The 15,223-nt window shown below is 37.7% G+C and overlaps 1 protein-coding gene across 22 annotated transcripts in view; it reads left to right on the top strand.

Annotated features, from left to right (window-relative positions):
• Positions 1–15,223, top strand: part of AFDN (afadin, adherens junction formation factor) — a 121,630-nt gene that overhangs the window by 35,231 nt on the left and 71,176 nt on the right. For 14 of the 22 annotated variants that reach the window (XR_011697162.1, XM_071549443.1, XM_071549461.1 and 11 more), the window contains exons 2-8: positions 4,180–4,375; positions 6,346–6,461; positions 7,973–8,136; positions 8,589–8,749; positions 9,744–9,901; positions 14,275–14,386; positions 14,804–14,971. Coding sequence is in view for 21 of the 22 variants with exons in the window: in XM_071549443.1 (XP_071405544.1) it covers positions 4,180–4,375; positions 6,346–6,461; positions 7,973–8,136; positions 8,589–8,749; positions 9,744–9,901; positions 14,275–14,386; positions 14,804–14,971 (1,075 nt within the window). In the remaining variant the exon portion in view is untranslated. The remainder of the gene's footprint in view (positions 1–4,179; positions 4,376–6,345; positions 6,462–7,972; positions 8,137–8,588; positions 8,750–9,743; positions 9,902–14,274; positions 14,387–14,803; positions 14,972–15,223) is intronic. The other 8 variants (XM_071549446.1, XM_071549449.1, XM_071549457.1 and 5 more) reach the window with 1 other exon arrangement.

Genomic DNA, 15,223 nt, shown 5'->3' on the forward strand with positions numbered 1-15,223 from the left:
ATTATTCATCTGCTAAGCACATGGCCAGAAAGTTAAATGTGGCTTGAACTGCAGCCACACACACACACACACGATATCTGATGATAATAAAGAATACTAGAAGGGTTTTTTTTTCTTTTTGTAGTCTCCTACTTCCATGATTTTTAAAATGTGGAACCAATTACATCCATGTCACCAAACACTTTTAATTAAATACTGTGATATTCTAGCAATGTTCAACATACAGTTTGAAAACAGTGGAAATAAAACATGAAACTGAAGAGAGTTTAAGATAGGAAAGTGGTAGAACATTGTGATGCAGTTGTGCAGTCTATATTTTTTTTTCCAAATAGAAAACTTTGGGAGAAGTGTGTGGCAGAGGGGAGTAGGACATGGGCTGTGGGGACACAGCTTGAGAAGTTGCCATGGAAGAGGATGAGGGGAAATGGACAGTCAGTGGTCAGTGTATTCAGTTATTTTCATATCCAGATTGTCAAAGCAATGGACTAGAACTCAAATGGTGATTCTTCAGAAAAACACATTACTTTTTTTAGAAAAGTAAAACAAAACTTGCTTTATACAAACATTGTGTTGAGAATTCAGAATGCAGTTTGGTCTCTTGTGCCTTGTTAGTGTCTGGAAGTAGAAATAAGTTGTAACAGTAAAACATTAAATAATAATAATAAAAAATGCCCATGGTAGTTTAGAAAGCCTCCTGATTTGTTTTCTACATGTTCTCTGAATGGATCCATGTTCCCTTGCTCTTTAGTCTCTGCTGTGTTGTTAAAAAATCTGTAGGATTAAAAGCATGGCTAATGGGCAGTGGAATGTGTCCTCAGTGAAACAATCGCCTCCTCCTTTTAAAAAACATCAACTGGAACCTTCTCTCTGTACGTAGTACATCAAACCTGAAAAAGATTAGCAATGTGCTTGTTTTTCTCTCTCAATTCTTGCTTCAGCACTACCTTGATGGTGGAGAAAACCTTGAATAAAGGAAATTAAATATTGTAAATGGGATATGATTGTGCTTTGTGATATGTCTGTAGGAAACTCGTGTGTTGTTATGTTTTGCAGTGATCAAATAAGTGGATCAAACCCTTAAGCTGGTTATAAAAATGCCATGGCTGTTTTGTGAAGCATCATGGTTAAGCAGTGTCAGCAGAAGACACAACCCTCTAAAAAGAGTCCAAAAGAGTGTGTGGGATGAGGCTCAAAATGTTCCCTGCGAAAATGCTCTCCTTACTAGAGATCATGACATGCTTAGATTCATTTTTGTTGCAAGAAATAGAAACTTTTCCCAACCTAATAGGAAATGCAGGATACCTACCCTGGGAAAGCTGGTTGAAGTTAAAAGGCGCGAGTAGTAGCAAAGCACTTCCTGCTGGCTGAGAATTAAAGATGCCGTGCTGGAGGTACAGACCAAAAGCATGCCAGGTATCAAGGGGAGTGTGAAGGGAAATTGGCATGGCTGAACATCAGGCAAGAATCAGGCAAGAATAGTTACTAGAAAGCTGAAGTAGTATCCATATGAGGAAAATTGTAAGGATATAACAGCTGACAACTAAGATACAAAAGCGTAAGATAGAACAAAAATTTTGACCAATGCTTTCAAATCAGCATTTGTTAAGAGTTTAGAGAACAAATGCATAACATGAAAGAAAGTTACTAGAACCAGACAGTGGTCATGCAATAGCTCTATAGGAAGTGAAAGAGTAAATAATTTACTAAGTGGTACACAATGACTCTGTTAGCTGGATGCCTTCAGGTCACTGGATGTAAATGCAATGTGAGACCAATATTAAGAAGCGTGTTTATTTGGGGTGTTGTCTCTGTGAGTAGAAACTGCATTAACCTGCAGAATTCAGGGACACACATCCAGAATTGATGGATACGTGGTAATTATGACGGATGGTGTAGGGCGGTCCCGTGGTGTAAAGGAGAGCACTCTGGACTCTCAATCCCAAGGTCCTGTGTTCAAGTCTCAGTGGGGTCCGTCCCCTGGCAGTTCAATGCCTCCCTGCCATCCCATCCTGTCACATCTTGGATGCTCAGCAGGGTCAGCCCCGGTTAGTACCGGGTGCTGTGACAGTCCCGAGGACTTCCCTGTCACTGTCCAAGCTCGCTCGGCCGTGGCAGATGGACCTGAGGACTTAAACGATGGGGCCAGTTCTGCACACGCTTTGCCTCACCTAAAAAATCCACTGCGCAGGCTGGAAGGGCACACCCACGTGGGGAGAGCCCTGCCCAAATCTGTGTTTGTGAAATCTGGCCATACATACATATATACGTACATACATGATAGATTGTGGAAAGGTCAACAGAACTTTGAAAAGAAGTTGTGCCTCAGACTTTTTTGGATTCACTGAAGGAGTTAGCAAGAATACGTGTAGAGAAGCTCCAATTTGCTGTGGTAGGTAGGATTTCCAGAAGTCATATGGTAGCCCTCTGCATGAGAGGGGTAAGTCCTTGTATGGATAATCAGTAATTAGATACAGGTAATTAAAGACAATAAATGAAGTGGATAGGATGCCTTTCAGAGGTGAGTAGTAGCTGTTACAAAAATGTTTGGGGTTGTGGAATTCAGACCCATTTTTGCATAATTGCAGTTAAGTGCAGAGTGTATGTGGAGGTGGGAATTAGCTGAAGTGAGGAGTGTGGAAACTGTAACTCCTTGCAGGAAGGAACAGTATTTTGAGAGTATAATGGATAGTTCTGTGGGAACACACCAGTGCAGGCTCCAAAAGATTAATTCTGCAAGTTGTGAGGATAACAGAATGAAAACACAATTGGCCATTGTCTAGTCCATGTTACAATGGCATTGTACTGCTGGTGTAGGCTTGGGAATATCCTGGGAAGAGCAGTGGTTATTTCTGCATGTATCTAGGTGACACAGATATATCTGTGACACAGATATAACTCTTTTACTTGTTATTTTATTTTAAATTTTATTTTTTTAAGGTTTTCTAAATGAGAGAGTAGCCCCAAGAAATATCTTGGGTTTTCTGTGTTTCAAAGAAATGTTGTGATGTGTGTCCTGTGATCAGATGTAGCGCTGGAAAGGGCTGTGCTTAGTGTGAAATCTGTCACTGTGCTGGACACCTGAGGATTTGTCTATTCCAAAGCCTTTGAAAGGCTTTACATCCAAAGACCTGAAGGTATCCAGCTAACAGAGTCATTACATTTCAAAGTTTTTGAAATCTGTCTTATTTCAAAGGGAAGAGAGGAGCAATGATTATTAAACTGTAGAGTAAACTTGGCAAAGTCACCCAGAGACTTGGATATCCTTGATTCCCCGTGAGTGCAGGACCCCATGAGTGCTGGGATTTATGCAAGGGACAGGAGTTGGCCAGGTGGAGACCACTGGGGAGCTAAAATTTGAATTTGGAGTTGGTGTTCAGATGAGTAATGGATTAGCATAAGCAGACAGTATCCTCCTGCAGTTTGGTAGGCTGGACAGTGGAGCACAGGGCTCTGATGGCTGAGGAAATTGCTTGAGGAGGTGAATTTACAATAGTTTGAACAGATTGTCATTGCAGTTGTGGTGTAGCTACCTCCTTGACAGTTACAGTCCTTTTCTTTACCTCATATTGGTACTGCAGCTTTTCTTCCCTCCCAGAGTATTTAGGGAGCTGTACCAAAGTCTAACCTTTCTTGCAAATATAAAACACAAATCAAATTATTTAACTTCCTGAAGGAGTGGTTTCTGGAACAAACATGCCAGCATGAGAGAGGAGTGCATGAAGGGGCAGAAGGAGGAGAGAAAAGGTGGTTCTTTGACTTCTGTGATAGTAAGTTGTTCTCTTTGAGACATGATGCTGTTCCTTGAGCATACATTCTTAGCAGACTTTGGATACAGGGATCTGCTCTCAGTAATAAAATGTATTGAGACTAGTCTTCAAGATGTATTTCTAGGTTAAAGAAAGAGTTTTTATTGATTCTCCTGACAAGAGCTGTAAATTTGATACTTAGATTGAAATTCTCAATATTTCCAGTAATGTACTTAATTTCTTTTTGCAGGATATTCTTGTTTTCAAGTTTATAGTATCCTCATTGTTAATTCTCCTGTCATGAAAATTTTGAAAACAAACGCAGTATTTGAATGTCTTATATTTTCATAATGTAGTTCTAACATTAATAAAAGAACTCTGAACCTTATAACTGTTAGCCAGCACTCAGATTTGTATTTTCATTTCTTTACAGGATCTGGAGTTCCATGGAGTAATGAGATTCTACTTTCAAGACAAAGCAGCTGGAAATTTTGCAACAAAATGTATCCGTGTCTCTAGTACTGCCACAACTCAAGATGTGATAGAAACTCTTGCAGAGAAGTTTCGACCAGACATGCGAATGTTGTCATCCCCTAAGTATTCGCTGTACGAAGTGCATGTCAGTGGCGGTTAGTATTTACTACATGAAGTCCTTCCTGCATCCACACCACCATCCTGCTGTCCCCAGACAAGATATCTTTAGGTTTGCCCCCAGCTTCTGAATCACATAAGACTTGCTTTTTATTTCTAAGTACATTCCCACTAGATTTTTTTGGGGAGTGGTATTTCAAAAAGTAATTATGCTTATTAGACCTTCAGTTTATGTAAATTTTGATTATGATCTATTAAGTCCTGTATTTGACATCCTGTTAATTTGTTGACTTTTGTGAGACAGTTGCTGGTTTAGAGACTAGTAGGTCAAGACTAAATTTATTGTGAGAGGCTAGGAAAGTTAAATTCGAGCAGGTAAGAGTACATCCTCTGCTCCTTGAAGCTGTGGGCCTTTGATAGGTAGGCCTATAATGCATGTTCTTTAACTGCTACACTGGGGGAAGTTCAGCTTAGTATGGTTTGAAGTCACTGTTTCTTAAACATATCCTTTAATGTTACCTGTGAAGAGGGCGGTCCTGTGGTGTAAAGGAGAGCACTCTGGACTCTCAATCCCAAGGTCCTGAGTTCAAGTCTCAGTGGGGACCGTCCCCTGGCAGTTCAATGCCCCCCTGCCATCCCATCCCATCACATCTCGGATGCTCAGCAGAGTCAGCCCCGGTTAGTACCGGGTGCTGTGACAGTCCCGAGGACTTCACTGTCACTGTCCAAGCTCACTCGGCTGTGGCAAATGGACCTTGGGACTTAAACGGTGGGGCCAGTTCTGCACAAGCTGGAAGGGCACACCTACGTGGGGAGAGCCCTTTCCAAATCTTCCTTCGTGAAGGTTGGCCATACATACATATACGTACATGTGAAGAAGACCTTGGGTATCAAAATAGCCTTTGGTACTGCTAACATTTGTATCTCCTTCGAGCTGGAAGATAATTGTGTGTGTGCTAGAGACAGAAATAGGAGAAACTAGCTCTTTGTTGTGCTTTTTCTTTTTTCGTACTTGAGAAGCTTACACAAATGATTGAACTACATTAAATTCTGCACTGAAAATAATTCAAGATGCAAAATGGAAATTTATTGCTATATGCTTAAGTTTTAGTGGTCTATGAATGATGACTTGATGTGAATTATATGGGATTAGGGAAAGGGACCTGTGTCATCACTAGTTTAAACAATGAATAGTATGTGTTCTTTTCTGCTTTAGGTTTCTTTAAAAATCTGTTAGGACTGTACCTGTAGTCAAAATGAAATAGTTTGCTTTGCAGAGCAAGTTGCTAATGTTTAAAACATGACTGAGGCATGAGAGGTGCCTAAATCAATAGGAGTGTTTCTTACTAAATAAAAGTAACTGCAAAGACATAATCGTGTTCCTATGCATGTGTACTCTCTCCTGCTTCTCAAAGGGAGATCAAATGGCAAAACTCAGTTTAAGTGTTTTTAGCCACTCTTTCAAATTTTTTGCATATACTTAAAATAGATGTAATTCACTAAATGAAATTTTGTTTTTATACATACATAATTTTTGTTTGTTTGTTTTTCATTTTCTAATCTCATTTTTTTTGGTCTTTTTATAATACTATTTATCAGGCCACAATCAGACTGTGATCTAATTTAAAGTAAATTTAAATTAAGGAAAATTAGTATCTGGCAGTCTAATGAAGTTACAAAGTTCGAGACATTATAACTTTAGATCTAACTTCTCCTCCTGAGTAATAATCCTGTGTTCCCAGACTTTGTTCTGACAAAGAAGTTGTGTAAGACGACTTTATGGGGGCTTCTAGCTTATGCAGACAGATGGAGTACACTTAGGCTTGTTGCTGGAAATGGGACGTGTTTTCACCTTCTCAGTCTTTCTGTCCACGTACTTAACAAGAACACATCAGCTGATGTGTACAGTCAAGTAAAGCTTCTGGGTTTTTAAGAGTTTAACTTATTTCTAAATACGTTTGCTTTTGAGATGCCAAGTAACTGCTACTGCTTTTTATTTTTTTTGAAGAAGAAAGAAGATTAGATGTAGATGAGAAGCCTCTTGTTGTACAATTAAACTGGAACAAAGACGATCGAGAAGGAAGGTTTGTCCTCAAGAATGAAAATGATACAGTTCCTCCAAAGGTGAGTCTTTAAGGAGCATTGTAGTGATAACAGCAGTTTTGAAGTGTTAATAGCAAATAGCAAAATAATATTTCTGGGTTTTAATTCCTGAATACAACTGCTTCTTTACAACCTTCAATATCTGTAGCAACTATTTTTAAATAGTTATAATGCATCTTTGCATTTATGTAATTTTTGCGATCTCTCAGATGGCTTGTGATGCTGTGATCCATGTAGCTGTCTGGAGCATATAATGCCCAGAGAACTTAGACACTCAGACTTCAAAATTTCTTCAAATAGTACGTGATGCCAAACACGAGGAAGTAATTCTGCCTCCTGCAGAGCCTTTACAAGGGGGTGCCAGAAGGAGTTCAATAACTAAAATTTGTTACCTCCCTAGGTAACATTCTATTTCTTGAAAAAAACTGATGGCGGACTGTTTCCTTTTGTGGAGGGTTGTTTTGTTGTTTGTGGGGTATTTTTTTTTGTTGGGGTTTTTGTGTATTTATTCTCTTACAAATGCAAAATGAAGGACCTGCCAACATCAGCCAGACAAAAGTTTTTTTTAATATTAGTAATTTAAGCAGTAAATTAGATCAGACTTTGGCTCCTGAAGTCATAATTATATATATTATATGTAGCTTGGATGCTTATAGCTATGGAAAACATGCTGTTCAGTGTGAGCTATCATAAGAGTTTTCCTCTTAGGCTGAGCACTAATCTCTTTTGCTCTTGGAAGTAGAGCTTGTTAATTCTTAAAGTGCTAGGGTATAGGTACATGAGCTTTGACTGTGTTTTTGGCTACAGGATACGTTCATGTTACAGGTGGGGAGTGAAAGTAATGCTGTCTTGCACGGCATGTACCAACATTGCTATTCCTATTCATTGAATTAAATGATGTTCAGTCTTCCTTCTCTGTGTTCTTCACTTCCTGAAAGAAGCAAGAAAATCTGCATCTTCCTTCTCTCATGCTCTGTCATGTACTCTGTCTACTGAAGGCAAATGAACCTAGGATTACAGGTATCTTGTGTATGCAAGAAACAGGAATTGGGAGAACACTGGAAGGACAACTCGGAAAAATACACCATAGGGGAAAAGTCCTGTGTAATCTTTTTCCTTTTGCAGTTTATTCTTATGTGGCATTTCAACACAGTTGTCTTGAAAGCAGATTAAACACAGTGTTGCTATGAAGTATTTTTACTGGGAGGCAGAAATTTGTTTTGCAGCCTTTAGTTAATCTTTTGAGGCCAAGTAGATAGCAGGTGTTGTTCAAGTAAAATCCTGCTGCTTCTTCACTTCCGTGAGTAGAATCAGTCCATACCTGCTTTGCATCTTGACATTATATTTGCCTTCTCTATGCTGTTCTCAAGAGGATTAGTCCCATCACTGGTAATGGAGTATTGTTGCCCGGAGTATTGTTTCTGTGTTAGTGATAATATGCCTTAACCAGATTCATCTGAAAAGTTCAAAGCAGTACTAGCTTTTCATGGGACTAAAATTGATGGAATTTATTTTAAACTGATTTATTTCAGAAAGCTCAGAGTAATGGCCCTGAAAAGCAAGAAAAAGAGGGAGTAATTCAGAATTTCAAGCGAACTCTTTCTAAAAAGGAAAAAAAAGAGAAAAAGAGGCGTGAAAAAGAAGCATTGAGACAAGCATCCGATAAAGATGACAGAGTTCTTCATGGGGATGATATGTAAGTGCTTTAATCTTATATTTTTAAAATTAAATTGTAGCTGTGTTTAAGTGCTCTAGCAAGAGAAAAAGCATGAGTTGCAAGCATAGGCTAACTCAGCTTCCACATGCTTAGCAGTATTGTAAATCATACTAAGGTTAGGGGTAAAGTGTAAAGTTTCTTTAATGCCTTTCCACCTGCCCACATCTTTAAGAGGTAGAAGACCTCTTTTTTTCTTTGAAAAGTAGCAACTATCAATATTTAAATGGGTTGTTTATTTCAGGTGAGCATGGGTGCATGAACAGTGTTAACCCTAGCAAAGGTGAAATTCAAGTAGAAACCGTCTTCCAATGACTTGAGGCTCCTATGTGTATGGATCCTACTGCCCTTCTATCCTTTGTGAAGTAATGAGGTTATATGTATTTTAAACTCTTGAAGACAGTTTTTAATTTTTATTTAAACTAACTTGGCAGTGAGAATTTTCGCCTTGCAGCTGAGGTTTACAAAGATATGCCTGAAACCAGCTTCACTCGCACAATATCCAATCCTGAGGTGGTTATGAAACGGCGGCGACAGCAAAAACTAGAGAAGAGAATGCAGGAATTTCGCAGTTCTGATGGCAGACCAGACTCAGGTACTTGGATTCCTTTGTTTAAGTTCTTAACAGTAAATTGTTTACTGAGAGAATATTCTGAAGGCCAGCAACTCCTGTAAATTTGACTTAATTTTCACTTTCTCCAACATTTTTTGTAACTGGCTAATTTATCTGTGGTGTATGCTGTGAATGCAGAATTTGTAAAGCCAGATTTCTAAAGGAGTGTGTTTTGTGATGAGTGCCAGTCAAAGCTTTCAGTGATGGGCAGATTCATGGGAGAGAGTATGCTCATTGATCTTGCTAGCAGTGCTAAACGGGGAAGGAAGGAAGGATGGACAAACTGAGGAGGGTTTCTGAAATAATTGTCATTCATTGTACTAAGAACAAGTTGAATGACCTAAAAGCGAAAATGCAATCAGTAGCACAAATAGAGGCTGTAAAGGACTGATTGTTTGGGTCTGCACAAAGGGTTCTGGTAGATCTTGTGAGTAACTGTGATTAAGTGTTTCACATTCATGGGGCAGGGACACAAGAGCAGTGGTTGTATAAACATCAATAGAAAAGAACAAAGGAAGCAATGTTAGTACTGATAAAACATCAAATGATGTATTCTGTCCATGGAAGACTAGTGAAGAAAGAATTAGGGGTGTAGAAAACGTTAGGGGGAAATCTTAATTGGGCATTTTAAAGAGAGAGGAGATTCTTGAAGGTCAGCATAAACTTCCTGTCAAGATGGGAAAGGTCTGTACTTCAACAAGTCATTGTCACTGTTTCATTTTAACTTCAGCTGATACTGAACATTATGAAACACTGGGAAAAAGACTTGATTAGATAAATTAGGGAAGTATCACTGGAGTTTTTTACCAGTGGCAGAGATAAATTTATTTGGGGTATGTTATGTAACTTTTCTTGTATTACTAGGTTGACAAAATTATTTCTGAAGGACCTCGTTCTTCTGTTAGAAATATAATAAATGACTGCATACCTGTCTTTTTATTCTTGGTAACATTGTTAATTCCATTTTGTTTCCAAGGTGGGACACTGAGAATTTATGCAGACAGTTTAAAACCAAATATACCATACAAGACAATCCTGCTGTCCACTACAGATACTGCAGACTTTGCAGTTATTGAAGCACTGGAAAAATATGGTCTGGAAAAAGAAAATCCCAAGGATTATTGCATTGCTCGTGTAAGTGAAGTTACTAAGACACAATCTTCTGATGTATCACATCTGTTTTGTTTTATTTTCTTGCCATACCTTCCAAACTAAGTGGAATTTCTCTGTTAGTTCAGTGACTTTTTTTTTTAAATGGGCAACCCCTGGATTTCTCAAGTGACTTGTCCAGTGAAGCTGGTTTTTAAAACCTAAATCTTCCAATTGTACTAAATTATTACTTGATATATAGATAAACATTAATACTGAATGTAACATACTTTTGTATTTGGCACTGGTTTTATATCACTGAGTGTGCTTTTGTATAAGCTAATAGTTGGTCCTGTGGATGCCTAAATTTGTGCACAGACTATTTCCCTGAACTAAGAGTGTCCACTTAGAAGTGGAAGTGCTGAGGCAAGCTCCATTGTAAAAAGGGGTATGTTGTATGCTGTTACCTTTTACCTTTCAGTGGTAGCTTACCCTCATTACAAATCAGATAAGATGAAACATTTAACTGAAACTTATACTTGTTTTCAGAATTCAATTATTTTGGAAGTTTTAAATTAATTGTATAGAACTATTGTTTCTTGGAGGTGTGTGTGGCTTTACTCAAAAAGTCCCATGGGCAGTACTGATTAAAGGTTCTGACCATGTCGTCTTCTCAAGGAGAACAGTGAGACTTGAAAATATTTAATCCTTTTTTGAGTCCAATCTTTGATTACATTCTTGGCTATGACTTGTTTAATAAACTTGCATTTATTGCTGCTGCCAAATTGGCCATTTAGTACTCCTTTATATTGAAGTCTCAGAACTGTTCTTTACCTCTAGTGGGGCTTTTGCCCCTGTTCTTGTGACATTTACGATTTTCCATGGAAGTCAAATCCTGTACATGCTCTTATTCTTTTACGTTTTGTTGGGTTTAACTGTGTATAGTGGAACATACAACTTCAGTTTCTTACTGCTTGGGATTTTTAAATGTTTTGTTCTCTTTGAGTGGCCAGTGAAGTGTCTTCAAAGAAGACTTAAGCAGTTGACACTTAACTATTAAGATGAATTTTAAGTTACAGGACAAGACCATTATAGGTTGCATAAGTACCTTGAATAAACGTCACTCCTTTCCGAAGTTTCAGTTGAAAGATAAACATTGTAAGAATTTTTCCTAACACCATTGTCAATTTCTGTTGTAAATGTCATTTTCCTGTAAGTTGCTTGCTTCCATATACTGGTTTGCAGTGTATCAGGCTGGCCTCTGTGCCCACTTCTAAAGTGCTTTTCTATGTAAGCAAGTAAACACAAGTTTGTTCCAGTGTGTGTTTTAGTCATTTCAGTTTGCTTGGTTGGAGTTTCCCTGAGTAATAGAGGGTTCACTGCACATCTCTGAAGATGTCAAATTAATTAGACAGTCTTCCAAGCTACCTGTGCATATTCACTTAGAACATAAGACTTCAGGCGTGCAGCAAACCAGTTAATGCTTAAAAGTAGAATCTTGATTAGACTTTTGGTTTAGCATGCACTAATTTTTAACTTGAGGATAAGGCATAAATAACTTTTTGTCATGTCAAGTAAAAAGAGGCAGTTCATGGTGAGTACATTGGTTTGTTTGTTTTTCTTTAAGAAATAGTCATTACAGACATAAGGCATTAAATATTTTTAGCAAGATTCATTGAGGATTTTTTTGTGGGTTGTTGTTTTGTTGATCTTTTTGTTTCTTTGCTTTGGGTTTGGGTTGTTTTCTCATTGGGGCATGTGCAGAGCTCATGTTCCCAGCTTGTAAGGAAAATTGAGGATTAATTAATTATAGTAAGCATATATATTCAAGTATACTGTAGATACGAGATTTTTTTTTACTTAAAAAACCTTCAGAATGACAGAAGAGCTTATTTAAGACTTGTTAGAGGAGGGGTTTTTCTTGCTAAGGACAGATCTGATAACTTGATCCATATATATTACTTAACCACAGTGAGGATTAGAGAATTATACTCTGTTACTTGTTCATTACAGCAAATGCTTTGGAATTTAAGTCTGGAGTTGCTATGGTCTTCATTTATGTTCTTTAGGTTTTATTTTCTGCACATTTCATAGCATTTTAAATGAATAAATATAGAATGGAATAATTTTATGATAATTTTATGATAATTTTATATGCTCATGAATACACTTATGGCAGAGCAGAGTGTATGCTTCCTAATTCCCTGTTTTGTGTTTGTTTCAGTTCATAGGTTGTCAGCTAACAACTTGCTTCCAGGATTTGTGATCTTAAGCTGGTTTTACATGTATATATTTCCTGTGCAGTTGCAGAAGTCAGGGAAAGTCTGTGCCTGATCTCAGCAGTCTGTATGGATACAAATTCATGAAAGGATATTTAAGTGCTGCATCTGTTTCTTAAAGCAAACCTCTACCCATGATCCAAAACACAGTCATAATATAGACTTATTCCTATGTTTTTCTGTTACTCTAAAGTACAAGAATTTTAGTTTTGTGAGTGACAGAATGCTGATGAAGGCAGCATTACCCTGTAACACAGAGGTTTTTTCTAAAATGGCATCAGAACTATCAGAAGTGTCCTGGCCTGAATAAGCTCAGATGTGGTGTTCTGTGTCTTTCTTGAGGTTAGGTCACATAATGTTTTAGAGTGAGGTATGTCTGCATTATCGACTCTTCCTGAGAAATGAGAGGAATGGTAACTGGCTGGGAAGATGAGGGGATTAGTGCTTTAGTGACCTCCCTTTTTTATCTTGTCTAGATTACCATTGCTGCCCTTAAGCCCAGCACCAAGTAGATGCTTATACAAGTTACACAGCAGAAGTAATAAAGTAATACCAGGGTCAAGTTGTAGCACCTAAGCATTTATATCTCATCTGTTCCTGTGACTTCACTGCATTTGGTTTTTCTTTGGTTTTCTGCTCAGTCCAGTATTGGTCAGCCCCTGGTATGCATCCTGTAGCATGTATTTGTGGTGTTTTAACTAGTTACCTTCTGTCTCAAGGGCTTTGGAATTTAAAAACTGTGGCTTGTTAAATAAGGCTTGAAACACAGTGTTACCCTAATTAGCTAACCAAAATTATCCTGTAGGTATAATTGATTTTAAAATATGAGATGTGAAATAGAGTGGTTTAACAAGATAAGATTTGAGTGTAGATGTGTTTGTTTCCCTCTGGTTTATACATTTTAATGTTTTTCTGCTTTTATAATATCTTGTCGATTTGAAAATCTAATTAAAAATAATTTAATTATTCCTATGTTTAGCCAGGTTTTGCATAGAAAATATTTTAAGGATTACATACTTTTGATCTTAAATGTAGTTGTTTCCTCCTTGGAAGAAGATGAAAGGATGTTTGAGGTGGATCTGTGAGAACTTGGTTAACACAGAAATGGGTGTGAAAAGGAGGCAACAAATGAGAGTTGAAGGCCTCTTGAGGGCTGCAGCGTCGTAGGGTGGTGTAGCCAATAGGTGCATCACTTCAGGTGTTACCTTTGTCACAGGTCAGAGATGGGAACAATTTGGAGCAGTTTGTTTAAAATGGAACTGTCTGTGAATTTAAATAACATTGGTAGGATTACAAATGAGGGAGTAAAATACATTATATTTTATTTTTTGATTCGGCTTTGAAAGATCTCTCTGACTTGGAAGGTACCCATGCCCTGTAATGCTTCCTGTCATTGTTATTTGTGCTTGATCGCTGTGGGGAGCAGTAATGCATGAAATCACAGACTGTGCCTTCTTTAGAGTCAGACTTCATGAATCAAGCTTTGCCCCTTCCTCTGCCTTGCAAGGATATTGCTGTAAAAGGTCTGAACAGTCCATAGTTCTGTTCCAAAAGTATACTTTAGTTTTGTTTCTTCCTTAGAGCTAGATAGCATGAAGCACTAGTGTGAAATGCTCCAATTGTGCCCCCAGTCTCTGTGTAGACCACATAAATTTCGGGTAAGACAAGGATGCAGGAGGTATGACATTGTCTTTGCCATCTTGTTGCGTCATTTCTAAAGATACTTGTGTTGTGTTAGTGGAGTGGCATTAGCAAAATTACGGTGTGTGAAATATTAAAGCAAACTTCAATTATATTTTAACTATCTCCACAGGGTCTTTTGGGGTTTTTTTGCCATGACTGTTGAGAAATTGAAGTAATACTTTTTTACTGGAGGATGATCTTGTCTACCTTAAGTGTAACTTGCTTTTCTTTTCTTTTGAAATGTATCTGGTATTCTGGGAAGTGTGATTTAACTGTGGCAAGAGAGGAGGTTCAGAAAAAGTCTTGGAAAGCAAAATACGTTTCAAGTTACTGCGTTCTTTGGCCTTATCTCATGTTATAAACAACACATGCAAAAAAAAAATCAGAGGATATCCCTCCAAATGCCCTGTTCTAATTATTCACTAACAGCTCTGAAAAATGTTAATTCTTTTCTAGGTCATGCTGCCTCCTGGTGCCCAGCACTCTGATGATAAAGGTGCTAAAGAAACTATTCTTGATGATGATGAGTGTCCACTGCAGATATTCAGGGAATGGCCTAGTGATAAAGGTATGTCCCAAATGCTTACAGAGAGTTTTGTTTGTAGGGTTGTAAGCCATGCTGTGGACCCCCTGTAAAGTAAGAAAATGTAACATATTTTAGTATGTTTTCCTTTTGAGCACCTTTAATATTAGGGAACGTTAGAGGTACTTTTTATTTCATTATGCACTGTTTGTAGTATTGTATCTTTAGGTAGTAGAAAGGTTTTACATTTTATCCTAAAGTTTCTAAATTATCCACTATGGAGAAGTATGCTGTTAATCTTTCTGCATTTATTTTAAAGTTAAAACTACTTTGAAGAAGTGTCAGGAACTTAGTAAACTGTAAGTGAACCTATGGAATACTTACAAATTAATAGAAGTTGGTTGTGTGTTTGTTCACTGATAGTGTGACTTAAAACATGTATAATATAATATTGTGTTTTAGGAATATTAGTCTTTCAGTTGAAAAGGCGGCCTCCTGATTATGTCCCAAAGAAAGCCAGGAAAATAACAGAAGGAAAGCCATTAAAGGGGAAGGAAAGAGTTGACGGGTCTGCCTATGGCTCTTGCCTTCCTCCTGAGAAACTACCATACCTGGTAGAATTAAGCCCAGGTAAGAATTTTGATTGTCTAATAATCTAAATTATATTATTACACAGTTATTTGGATTTTCAAAAAAATAAGACTTTCATTGTAAGCACAAGGAAATCTGTGGGCAGTGTAAGTGAATGCCTCAGTAGTATTTCTTCTGTCAGATTCTGAATTGGAGCTGTCTAAAGGTAGAGCTGCATATTGCTATAATACCAGCATTTTAGCACCAAATATTTGGATTGAAAGAGGAGGAGAAAATATTTTCTAAGACTTT

The sequence above is a fragment of the Pithys albifrons genome, chromosome 2 (genome assembly GCF_047495875.1).
Source record: "Pithys albifrons albifrons isolate INPA30051 chromosome 2, PitAlb_v1, whole genome shotgun sequence".
In the NCBI taxonomy this organism is placed as follows: domain Eukaryota; kingdom Metazoa; phylum Chordata; class Aves; order Passeriformes; family Thamnophilidae; genus Pithys; species Pithys albifrons.